At 41.2% G+C, this 13,203-nt stretch overlaps 1 protein-coding gene across 1 annotated transcript in view; it reads right to left on the minus strand.

The window, feature by feature from the left end:
• Window positions 1-226: 226 nt before the first annotated feature.
• Window positions 227-13,203, minus strand: part of LOC146041531 (myocardin-like) — a 38,270-nt gene continuing 25,293 nt past the window's right edge. Inside the window, exons 7-14 of the mRNA XM_083161492.1 lie at window positions 11,610-11,764; window positions 10,946-11,071; window positions 8,584-8,837; window positions 8,292-8,460; window positions 5,305-5,958; window positions 4,597-4,734; window positions 3,671-3,728; window positions 227-702 (exon numbers count right to left, since the gene is read on the minus strand). Of these exons, the coding sequence (XP_083017618.1) occupies window positions 227-702; window positions 3,671-3,728; window positions 4,597-4,734; window positions 5,305-5,958; window positions 8,292-8,460; window positions 8,584-8,837; window positions 10,946-11,071; window positions 11,610-11,764 (2,030 nt within the window). The remainder of the gene's footprint in view (window positions 703-3,670; window positions 3,729-4,596; window positions 4,735-5,304; window positions 5,959-8,291; window positions 8,461-8,583; window positions 8,838-10,945; window positions 11,072-11,609; window positions 11,765-13,203) is intronic.

The following is a 13,203-nucleotide window of genomic DNA, read 5'->3' on the forward strand; positions in this document are numbered from 1 at the left end:
TACTGAGTATTAGTGCAGTCATGACAGTGCCTGCAGGAAGCGGTTGTGACCAGTTCCATCCATAACATTCCTACCTATCACATGACCCGGGCATTGACCACACATTCCACCCCTTTTATTGTGACTAGCAATCGCTATTTGTATAAGAAAGATTATCTTTCTCTTACTTGTTACATAGAGGGGGCATCTAGTTTGTGTCTGTTTTGTGTCCTTTTTGGTTGTCAGATTACCATTGTTCCACCATTAAATCAATCATTCTGTTAATACTTAAGTCTGGAGAGTCAAAAATGTCAGTGGAGAATATACTTGAGCCAACTGGACTGCTAGGGCCAAAGTTGGAGGTAGATCCAGATGTTAGAGCTTCTAGCCAGTCTGCTGGATCAAATGCAGCTCGAGATGAGGGTGAGGAAGATGAGGACAGAGACATACTGCTGTCCTGGGGATCCGGAGAAGCTGGCATATCAATCGGATCTGAAGAGAAGACAACTGAAAGGTTGTCCTGACCAGACAGGAAGTCGTAATTCAAAGACACAGGAAATTCCAGGATTCCAGAATTGGACATTATTTGTGGTGGCTGGGTATCCAAGCAACAATTCATCTGTTTTGGAAAATTTCCATTTTGGGTTGCAGACGACACATTTTGATGATCAATGTCGGGCTTCATTTTTTCTGCCATATTATTATCAACATGCATTAACTCATCTGGAAAAAAAAATGCAAATAATACAGTAGATTAGATTGAAGAAAACTGGCATATGGTAACACACAGATCAGAATTGACATTTTACACTTTAAATAAAAAGATAGAAGCAGATACATTTGTGTTGTGCCTATCATCATCATCATTATTATATTTAGGAATATTATAATAATCAATAAAGTTTTCATACAATACTGGGATAGCTTTTTTATTCTCTTAAAACTGCTGATTTAGTATTTAAAATAAATCTATGTTTTTTAGACTATTGATAATAGTCGATATGCGATGAAATCATATTATTATTATTATTATTATTATTATAATTCTTATTATTTTTACCAGGCATTTATATATATATTACCTTCATAAGCACCCAACAGCTAAATCTTTTATTAACCTGCTAAGTACACTCTGAAAAATATAATACCCGGCCTAAACAGTGCATGTTTTCCAGATCATCTAGCTGTGATAATGGACAGAATAGATTTAATGGTGGTATTAATTATTTCTGAGGATACCTTAAAAATATCCACTTTTAAGGTCCCATGAGGACAGTGTTCAGAAACAATGAAAATAATGTTGGTGTTTGGCTTAAAGGTGCCAATACGCTACGCGATTTGAGCCCGATTTCACCCAATTCTGGCGGATCGGGCTGAGAAATCTGGTGAAATCGGCCCAAGTCGCTCATCAAGTGCCAAATCTTGTGGGATCTCCCGGGGAGCTGCTCAGGGGAAGTCTAATGTATGAGGGCCTTAAGAGCTGAAGGCTAGATATTGACTGATATGGCAACAGCATGTATTTATTTATTAACAGTTTCTAATACAGCACATCAAGTTCCGTTGCGCATTACATTAGGAAATTGAGATAAAACCAACTGGGTAGTTACACAGTCAAAATGATAAAAGGGCCGTGCTTGCAGGCTTACAGTCTATAGGAAAACAGACATTAATACACAAGTATAGGCGATGTCTTATTTATAATGGCCCCCAGATTGCAAAGGCTCTTGGTGGGCTGAATAATATGGCAAGTAATCATTCAGCAATGTAAGCCTGGGGTCAGAAGGATGGAAAGGTGAGATAAAAAATAAGTGAGCATGTTTGTACTGTACAATGGGAAAGTAATTAGATAGGAAAGGTTTGTGGTTTGTTATGTGGGCAGTCCTGAAATCTGATAAGCTTGCCTGAAAAGATGAGTTTTCAGGGAACACTTGAAGGTTTGTAGACTAATGTGCATGGGACGGCATTTCACAGAGTAGGTGCAGCCTGTAGAAAGTCCTGCAATCATGAATGGGAGCAGGTAATGTGTGTGGATGAGAGGTGCAGATCTTGTGAAGAGTGAAGAGGACGAATTGGAAGATATTTTGAGATAATAGAAGAGATGTACATTGGTGTAGTTGTGTTTATGGCCTTATGTGGTAGTATTTTACATTGTGTTAGTAAAAGTATTTAATATTGTATACGTTAGAATACAGGTGGCCAATGGAGGGATTGGCAGAGCAGTTTTGCAGATGATGAACGTCTAGCGAGAAAGATCAGCCTTGCAGCTGCATTCGGAGAGTATGAGAGCAATGATTAGAGTGTTAGCAGTGTCTTGTGTAAGGTATGGGTGTAATTTGTATATGTTTTTTAGGTGATGACACTTGGGCAGAAATCTTGTGGAGTAGGATTGATTGTTGTGTTCTCAACAGTGATAGAGATATCAGGTTGGTAACTACTATTGGTTGGAGGAAATATAATTAATACTGATTTTGAAATATTCCGTTTGAAGTGGCAAGATAACATGCAAGATGAAATGCCATAAAGGCATTCAGTGACCCGGCCCATTACAGATGGTGACAGGTCTGTGGAATATACTGTAGGTAGATTTCAGTGTCATCTGCATACAGATTATACTGAAATCCAAAAGAGCTGATTCGTGTGCCACGAGAGGAGGTACTGTATACTGTAGATTAAGAAAAGCAAAGGACCAAAGACTGAGGTACTCCAACTGATAGAGGTAGAGAAGAGAAGGTGGAATCAGAGAAAGAACACTGAAAGAGTGATTAGATACAGTTGTAGCGCCGCTCAACTTTGCAATGGCTGGCGGTGGATTCACCGCGCACCAGCCGCCGGAATGAGACACGCGCGCTCGAGACGTGCATGCGTCCCCTTACAATGGGGCTCCCCCCGGGTCCCCGCCACGTTCCCCCACCTCCCCGCTAGAAGAATTAGAAGGAACTGGCCTTTAGACTTAGCAGTGACCAAATCAAGTCAGTGTTGTCTCTGTGGAGTGTTGGTATAAAAGCCCGACTGAAGTGGGTCCAATAAAATGTGCGAGTTAAGAAAATTTGTGAGGCGAGTGTAGGCAAGTCTCTCAAGTAGCTTGAAGAGGCATGGAAGCTGAGAAATTATTTTTTTCAGAATTGGAGTAATCACTGCATGCTTGAACAGTGGAGGAAAGGTACCAGTAGAGAGAGAGATTATAAATTTAAGTTAAGGTTGCGATCAACACAGGAGACAGAACTTTACTTATTTGTAAGGATAGAGGATCAAGAGGAAAGGTAGTAGAGTAGGAAGAAGAAAAAAGTGCAGACACTTCATCTTCATTTGTGGTCAACTTCATCTTCAACTGTGGTCAATTAACTTTGAAATATCATAGGGTCCTTTAGGCCTCCTAACTGATGTGCAGGGTTCTATGAAAGACAAAACAATCCTATCTACTGTACATTGCCCCAGTAGTAACATGATGATTTATGTTTCCATATTATATTTAGAGGATGAACTTCATTTTCAAACAATGTAATCCTTACTATCATTGCTGGCAAAGTTTGCAGAAACAGAATGCACCAGGTTACTACTGTGTGGCTAACTGAATTAGCCACAAATAAGTGGTATATGTGTAGCCAAAAACAAAAAAAGGGAAACTTTTATATCCTATATTCACATTGCTGCCCCCTAATACTGCTTCAATGAACAATCATTAAAAACCAACCTGTGCATATTAGCGGTTCTTCTTCTAAAATGTCTTCTATTGACTGGCAAAGGGCCATCTGTGGAGAAGCAGATCATTTACATGATGTTCAGTACTGTATATACTGAAGAGCTGTTATCTAGATGTTAGTTACTGTACAGTGGACAAAAAAATGGAAACTCCTGGGTAAATGAGATACCAAGCATACTGAAGTGAAAGCTTTTTCACACAAACGTGGCTTTAATCAAGTAAATAACACTCCAGGAAGGTCATTTGTCTTAGAAATCATCTTTCACCATGGTCTTGACAACTGGACGAGTGGTCATGTGCCAATTTAAACAAATCTACAACGTTGAGTCTTGGCTTGCAACAATGAATGGTTCTGGAGATTTCCTTATGTGGCATGCATGTTCTACCATGGTTTTGGTATAGTCATTAGCTTACAGTAAGGATACACTGTAGCTAGTTACTACTTAATGTTAATGAATGGTAATTTTGACTCTACTGTAGGTTGCAGCATTTATTTCCTACCAACAAATGTGTCTTCTTGTGGCATGCATAGACATCTCAGTTACTAGGTCTGAACCCAAATGAGCATTTATAGAATACTTCGAAATTTTCTCCAATATTAGCCAAACATTAGTGAGGGGTTTTCTTGTGGAAGAATGGTTCTACAAAGAGGTCACATGTGGTGGTCAGTGGTGGCTCTAGAGGTGAGGCTGCAGCACAGACCAAAATTCAACTAGGGGATAAACACCAACTGCCAGTGAGTCAGTTTGGAATAGCAGTTGGTGGCAGTTGCTGCGCCTCCCATGAATTTTGAACTGCTCTCTAGCCGCTCCTCTGGAGCCTAGTGATTGTGCAATACCCTACTATGTGCCTTTGTATTGGTGTTTCCATTTTTTTGCTACAAATTGCACCTGGTGATTGCATTGTGATTGTTTTACCTGTGCTTTCTGTATGGCCTCCTGAAGCTCTTCTTCAAAGGAGCGAGACTTCTGTACAGGACTTTCAGGACTTGCAGTGATCTGCATGGGAAGCTCAAAGTCCTGTCCTATCACATCACACGGAGGAGGATGAAAAACCTGGGAAGTAAACATCTTATTAAGGTCTTATGTTCTATTAATTGGGGTGTGGTATAATAGATCTACAATATTTAGGTGGACAGTCAACATACGACTGACATACATTAGGTTGACAGATAAAAAGTTGACAATGGTAATGATTGAAAGGTACAGAAGATTGACAAAGTAAAAAGGTTGCTATGACAATGGTTGCCACAAAAAATGGATGACAAGTTTTTTAGTTTTGTTTTTTAGGAACAATGCTGTATATTCCATGTTATATGACACCTACTCTACAAACGTATACCCTTGCTGGATTGCTTCACTTGCCATAGGTTACAATTACCACCAGATGTCCCCATGTATAGTAAATCAAGCAAATGTTGGGCAAACGTGAAAAATCCCCCAAATTGTCGCACAATTTGTGTGTCGACCATTGTCATAGCAACCTGTTGTATTTGTTGACCTTTTGTACCTATATCATCTAGATACCATGGATATAGGAATTGTTTTAATAGAATCTATGTAGTTACTTTATGTGACGTGTTTCTGTTACACGTCACAGTACCTGCAATATACAGTACAACTTACCATGTAACTTTCATTAATGTCTGGGTTCCTGTGCTGCTCCTGCACAGGTGGTGCTAGTTCAAGTCTCTCATTGCTGAGACTATATAAAAATTCTTCGGCTTTAACTTTTGCGCAAGAGGACGTCATAGATTCATCTATCTCTGTTTTGATGGATATCCTGGCATTTAACTTGTCATTTTTCCGTCGGTTCTTTAAGCGTTTGTGCATCTCTAGTTCTACTCGGAGATCTTCTGCCTGTTTTTGTTCTTGCAGTAATTTCCAAGTGAGATTTTCAATCACTTTTTGCTTTTCAAGAAGCACCTGGTCATCATCAATACCTTGCATGGGTATGTCTTTGTCTTGCATTCCTATCTGTGCAGCCGGACTTTCTGCAACGCTACAGTATGTCTCTGAGGACTTGTGAAGACCCTCAGAAGAAGTTGGAGACGTAGATGTTTGAAATGTGCAAAGTGTGGCAGGAGTAGGGTCACATGCCGATTGGTTTAGAAAGGAAGGCAGTTCAATGACTGGAGTTATCAAGCCTGCACTTTGAATGGGGGCTGGAATGGTCTTGGCACGGGCAATTTGGTACGGCCTAAGGCGTTCCAGTAAGGCTGGCTTTGTGCCTGATACAGGAAGCCCTCTTTTCCGTAAATGTTGACGAAGTTCTGAAACCTTGCAAAACAGAAAAATGTCTGTGATTAGGATGGACATGAATATACAAATATATGTTTAATAATATTGGATATGACCTAGATGATCAATATATATAAATTTATCTGTATGGCTCCCGTCAGGGTGTGTGCTTATTTTTTTAATAATGGACCAAGCGAATAGAGGTTATTTAGATTGATTTTGGACTAACTTTCATTGCTGTAGTGTAAATGAGTGTTAAAGGGAGAGAAACGATCAAATCTTTTAAAGATCAAGTGGAGTAGTTGTCCATAGCAACCACATTCTAGCTTAAATTATCTAGTACATACCAGGGTGGTTGAAGCTAAGGAGGAGGAGTGTGGCAGGGACAGCATACCGTCACATGACGGTAATGTGGAGGATCCGTTCCAGGCTTTAGAGCAGCAGCTGGAAACCTGACATGATCAGGGTTGGGTTGATTAGCAGCATCTGTGCTTTCCTGATGTAAGTGTTTCTAGGGAAGAGGGTAAATGTTCCTGATGGTGACTTAGCTGCCCAGGTGATAGGTCTGGGGTGTAGGCTATATTACGGACCACTGGAACATGCGGAGGAGTTTGTACTATGCTGTGACATCTGTATGCTGCAATGCTGTAACCTCCCTTGCCTGTGCTGTTTACCTGCTACAAAATAAAGAGGATTGGGCATTTTTCAATCCCGAATTCCGGGATTAAAAAAATGCCCCGGGATTGGCATCCCTATTTCCAAGCAAACATTTTTATTCATCATAATGACCTGTAATGTTTACCTTGTATAGAAAATATAATCGATTTTACACAACTTTTTTTATTTGAATTTATATAACAAATGTGAGCGACGCTGGCATTTTTAGCAGATATTTTGCACATCTCCCACAGAGATATTTTCACTCAAAGGGTTAATATATGATTCACATGTGTTGAACTATTACATTTATAATAAGTAATTTCAACACAGGTGATTGTAATCATAAATTAAGAAGGAAGTCCAGGCAGAGAAGATTTTGCCCCTCCTGGAATGGGTCATGTTGGGATGCAAATAACAACAAATAACAACAAATCGATATCAACTGATCAGATAATATTTACAATTTTAAGAATGAGCTTCCTTTCAATAACTCAGATTATATTTGATCATTTATAACAGATAGTTCCAAATTCTCAAGAAATCCTAACGTTGGTTATCGCTTGGTGTAGTTTGTAATAAAACAAAAATAGTTCTCAAAGCAAGAACAGTCATAAAACGATCTTCAAATCAGTTGCTAATTTTAGATGCAATACTAGGTCCCCATGAATGTACAAACTCAAATATACAGTGACACGACTCCAGTGTCCTCAGCTGACCTCTGTAGACCTGTAACTTCTTCAAGTTTTTGCCCATGTCTATCAGCTTGGACCTGTAACTTCTTCAAGTTTTCGAACATGTCTCTCAACTTGCTATCTGAATGCAGCACGTAAGCCCCAAACACACCAGCCAAGAATGTAAAAGATATCGCTCATCCAGCATGTACACTCAATACCATTAATAATACATGCTCTCACGCATCATTAACAACCCGCCCCCTCCCATCTGCTGAACATGCAGGTCAACTTTGGCTATATAGTCAACGACGCACATGTTCACCGGGTCCCAATGACGTCACTGAACAATATCATTTACCGATATCGTTCAATGTGTACAATATCATTTAACTAGTGGCACTGCTAGTATAATTAACTATATCGACGGTGCACCTTGTCGTCTAGTGTGTATCGGGCTTTAATCTTAATCAAGTCAGCAGAATACAGTGTAAGATTGAGGGGTAGATGTATCAAAGCTTGGAGAGAGATAAAGTACAGCAGGATCAGCTCACATTGGAGCTGTTCCTGGTGAATCTATTGCCATTCGCCAGCCGCCACCAGCTGGCAGAAGGGGGCGCGCATTCACGAGATGCTCGCAAGCCTCGTTCTGACGCCATCACCCTCCACCGGCTCCCCACTGCTCCCTTGGCCTCTACCGTCGCTGCCCGAAACCCCACTTGCAATTAAGCAGAGACAGGTGGGGAATACGCTCCTCACCACCGTGCTGACGGGGACGCGCGTGCGTGTGAGACGCTCGCGCGTCCCCATCATATGGAGCTCATGTCCGCCAGCCTGTGCCAGCTCAAGAATTCTGGCAATAGTTCAGGCTGGCTGACAGGCGCTTCATCTTTACCAAACAAATCAGCTCCTAACGCTCATGTTACAGACAGTGTAAGAAGCTAATCAGTTAGTACTCCACTTTATCTCTCTCTTAAATTTGATACAACCTTAGTGTTAAAAAAAAAATAACAAATACAGTATCAACACTGTCCCACTCACTGTTAGATCATCCAAGTTTGCTGGCAACATTTCAGGTTTCATAGGAGAGTTCGTGGCTGAATTTGGTGCTGTTGCCATGGCCGCTGTACCAGTTGGAGATGAGAGATTTATGGTAGGTGTACCAGCTGGTGATGCCCCTGTGAAACTAATCACCTGATCCGCTGATATACTGAAACAGTACCAAAAAAAATGTAAACAAGGGTCTATTCATTTTTGTCACCAGGCCCATGAAAATGAAATGCTTACAGTACATATTGCATTCCTAGAAAATAATTATGTCTTTACTAAATACCTTGTAGTCAATGGGTGAACCGCTTGGACGCAGAAGGTTTGGTTCTGCTGCTGGTTGAGGATTTGTAGTTGAAGGAAAATTTGTTGCTGTTGCAGCAAACGAGAATAGGCTGCGTCCATCGCAACCGGAGACCTGTCCGTCTTCTGGTCTGGGGGAATGTACTGGTGATACTTCAGCTTCTTCACCTTTGGTTTGGCATCTTTAGGTTTCTTTTGCCTTTGGCTTTTTCCCATGTCAGATGACTTAGAGGAGACCTAAAAACACAAAGACATTATTGGTTTCATTACATAATCCAATTACGGGAGGCATTTTATATGCAGAAATCTAATGGGCTTTTCAATACACTCATGCTAAAAAGAAACAGATAGAGGTTATACTGCTGCACGGTCTTGCAGGACATATTTGGTAATTAGGGTCTTATCTACTGTATATTTGCTATCTATTATCTGCTTGCACATGTACAGTACATTTTTGCTACAGTGACACACAGTAACACAACTATTCAATACTATGACATTATTGTGATTATTATATTTTATATGATGCAAAAAAAGCATACCGTCCCACTGGCTATAGTGTCCTTTTGTGGGTGGTATGTTGGGAGGCTCCCTATTGCCCACTCCTCCGCTTTAAGGATGGTCATTGACAATGGCTGATGTACAATAGTTTTTCCATCAATGGGGGAGAACCAGGTGGTTCCAACACCCATGTTCTGATTGGCGCAAGTGCCAGTCATTCAATGAAAAGGGATGTCCATGAGTTGGTGAAACCATTGATTGTAACCCAATGTGTACTTGGCTTCCATCAATGGCAACCACACCGATGGCCATACGTACTCTGGCTCTTATTCAGATCTGATTGCAGTACAGATTTGTTCTCAAAATGGCCAAACCATGTACACTGCAGGTGGGGCAGATGTAACATGTGCAGAGAGAGTTAAATTTGGGTGGGGTGTGTTGAAACTGAAATCTAAATTGCAGTGTAAAAATAATGCAGCCAGTACTTACGGTGCACAGAAACAAAATAATTCACACAAATCGAACTCTCTCCGCACATGTTACATCTGCCCCACCTGCAGTACACATGGTTTTGCCCATTGTGAGAACAAGCACCACTAGAGCTTTCCTGGCAAGTGCTGGTCTAATGAAGTGGAAGCATTGAGGGCTTACAAAAGAGCCAACACGCGGTGGTTGGCCATAGAAACCACTGCTGAGGTTTTCCTGTTACTTGTAAAAAAATGTCTATCCTCGGTTGTAACACTCACTATCAAGTTCTAAGTTGTCTGTGGAAGCAATGCCAGCATAATAACTACTCATCAGGTGCTTCATAGATTGGGCTTGTATGGCTGAGCACCCGCACACATGCTTCAGATCTCCATGATCTCCATGTGTCTGGAACAGTAGAAATGTATTTTCTGGAGTCATGATTCACCTACTGGCAGTGTTGTGGAGGAATCCAGGTTTGGCTGATGCCTGAATGGATTGAGTGCATCCAACTTTTTGGTACAGTTTGGGAAAGCACTTTTTTGTTTCAGCATTGCAGTGCCCTCATGATCAAAGCAACGCTCATCAGAAAATAGTGTCTGGCATAGAAGAACTTGACCGGCCGATACCCACCATGGCCCTAACTGAGCAGAGTTTGTATATTATCCCAATACTTGAGTGGGTTTCCTCCGGGTACTCCGGTTTCCTCCCACAATCCAAAAATATACTGGTAGGTTAATTGGCTCCCAAAAAATTAACCCTAGAATGTCTGTGTGTGTGTATATGTGGTAGGGAATATAGATTGTAAGCTCCACTGGGGCAGGGACTGATCTGAATGGTCAAATATTCTCTGTAAAGCGCTGCGGAATCTGTGTGCGCTTTATAAGAAACTGCTAATAAATAAATCACATCAAACAAAATGTAGATAAATAATATGAAAATTATTATTATGAAAAACATGTCGAAAAAGGTAGAACAAAACAACATATTCTACCCCAACTCCCAACAACATACAGATGTAGCGCCTCTCTTCTTTGCACGGCGCCCGCCAGATCCCTTTCACTGCGAGCTCCGGCGGTAGGGACTGGGACGCACGTGCGTCTCACGGCAGCTGGACAGCGTCTCCCTGCCGGTCTCCGGTTCAGGGAGACGCTGCCCAGTTCGGGGGGGTCAAGGCGGCGAGGGGGACCGGCGGTGATGGCGGGGTAGGCGGCGGACCCCCGACAGGCTCCATTGCCACAGGGCGCACGAGCGTCTCATGCGCGCTGGCGGTAGGCGGGGGCTGGCGATGGAACCGCCAGCCCTTACAAAGATGAAAAGAGCTACATCTGTAGTCTATAAAACTATTGACGAATTTGTACAATGAGAGAAATATTTACCTTCGGAACTCCAGGTGACACCTTTGCTGAATGGTGAGCGGCTGGCCTATTGGTTGCCAATGAGTCAGCCTCTGTGATCATTCCTGCACTGGTCTGGTTCACCTCAATTATTTGGGGAAGATCCAACTAAAAGACAATAACAGGGATTCTGATAAGACAGAACAAAATCGTATGAAAGACAAAATGTGAATGTAAAAATGTTTAATCATGGACACAAAACAGAGCAAATGTGTTGTGTCCTAACGTCAAACATTACTGTGCCCATGAGTGAGATGCATCAAACATGGTTGGATCTGGCCACATTTCTTGTAAGCAGCTGATGTTTTTTTTTAACTCAATCATAACATAGAAAAATTCCAGCATTTTTGTATTCTGTGGATGGACAGTTTCGATAAACTATATGGAGCCAGCTTGTGACTTTTACACATATGATGAAACGAGACTACTAAACTTCTAAATTGGTTTTACTCATTTTACTCTGTTACGTACATTGCTGAATGACAGTAGGCTCAGAATTAGAAGGCTTCTAATGTGCTTTTGGCTTGAAAATAATTATTTGTATTCATAAGTTGTATTAAAGCCAAACATACTTTGCTTAAGTACAGGAAGCTAATGAACATCCTTTTTTTTTTTATTAATTACTATTTTCAAATTATCGTCATACCTGAAAGGAAGTGTTGGTGGATGTTGGGGACAGGTTAACTGAAAGACCAGGAGAAGGTGCAAAACGAGGAGAAGAAGTAGTAGAGGAAGAAGAGGAACTAGTGATGTCATCATCAAAGGAGAAAGTATCAGAAGAGGAAGAGATCTGGATCTGATCTAATGAGATAAAAAGCATTGCACATTCATTAGACGAAAAAACTATTTTGTATTTAGAATTCTTTACGTGTGACTGGTTCCTATTGTAATTCCCCGGAAGTGAAAGCATTTTCTTTCTTTATCTTAACAATGTACATGTAGTTTGTAAAAATAAAATTGCTGTGTAATGTCACATAAAATGCTAATGTGTAATGATAATTTGACCTACAAGTAACAGCTATGAACGGCAAGTAATAAAAATCAATGTGCAAAGTCGTATAAATTCCAATTTCCGGAGAAAACGATTCACATTGCAGAATAATCGTTCTGCATAAAAATATAAAACATTGATCTAAAATAAAATAATACAATACACAAGGGATCCTTAGATTTCAAATGCTTAAATAATTAAACAGCATTCATATTCGTATATGGCGGCATATAAAATATCAATGTGATGGATTAAAACAATATATTTTATTTTAAAACCTCTAAACAATGAACAAATGACATAAAATATAAAAGGCCGGATTCAAAAATGTGGGCACTTACGTACGTAATGTCAATGTTTGTGCATCGATTTTTGCTACTGGGCATAAGCAAATTTGTTGGTTACATTAAAGATTATCAGGGCTAATTCAGCTTCGATCACTGGTCAGCGATTATCGAATTACTGTGCATGCGTTTCGTATGCATTTCGCATGTGCAAGCTCGATTAGTGATAGAAAAAGCATAAGCAAAGCAGACGGAGGTTGAATGACAGGAAGCTGGTGTTTGGGGGTGGTAACTGGAAGTGTTAGAAAAAACACAAGTGTTTTAGGGGAGGGTTTGTCTCATCAGCGATGGCTTTGATCCCTTTGTCTCAGGCGCAAATTAGTGGAAAGGTCAGAACTACTCACATTAGCACATATTCCCAGGGCCGCTGAGATGGGGGGGAGCAGGTACTAATTACCCAGGCCCAGGCTTGCTGGTGGGGGCCCAGGTCCGACCACCCCCTTCCCCCTCGGTCCCTCCCAGGCAGCAGCAGCACACACCTATACAGCATGTGCTGTGAGCGTCAGAGCTCTTGCTGAGCCTGCTGTCAGGTGTAGGTGTGCTGCTGCTGCTGAAGGGAGGGGGCAATAAAACCCCCCTCGACTTTAGAGTGGTTTTCACCTCTCTAAAAAAAAAATTTGGGGGGGGGGGGGTGGCCTTATTGCAGGATGTGGTCACGCCTCCCACAATTAAGCCACACACCCCAAAATGTAACCAGGGCCCCGCATACCTCTCGGCGGCCCTGCATATTGCAAAAACCTTTTCGATGGTTTGAAAATTACGTATGGATTTGCTGATTCGATACCAGTTCACTATCCATTTGCAACTTTACAAGGGGTGGGTTTTCTTTCTGCCTGGGCGGCTGCTAATCTACTCGCAGTCATCTGCAATTTTGCAGATTAGCAATCCAACCTGAATTAGCCCAA

The sequence above is a fragment of the Crinia signifera genome, chromosome 19, assembly GCF_055691185.1.
Source record: "Crinia signifera chromosome 19, ASM5569118v1, whole genome shotgun sequence".
NCBI classification, from domain to species: domain Eukaryota; kingdom Metazoa; phylum Chordata; class Amphibia; order Anura; family Myobatrachidae; genus Crinia; species Crinia signifera.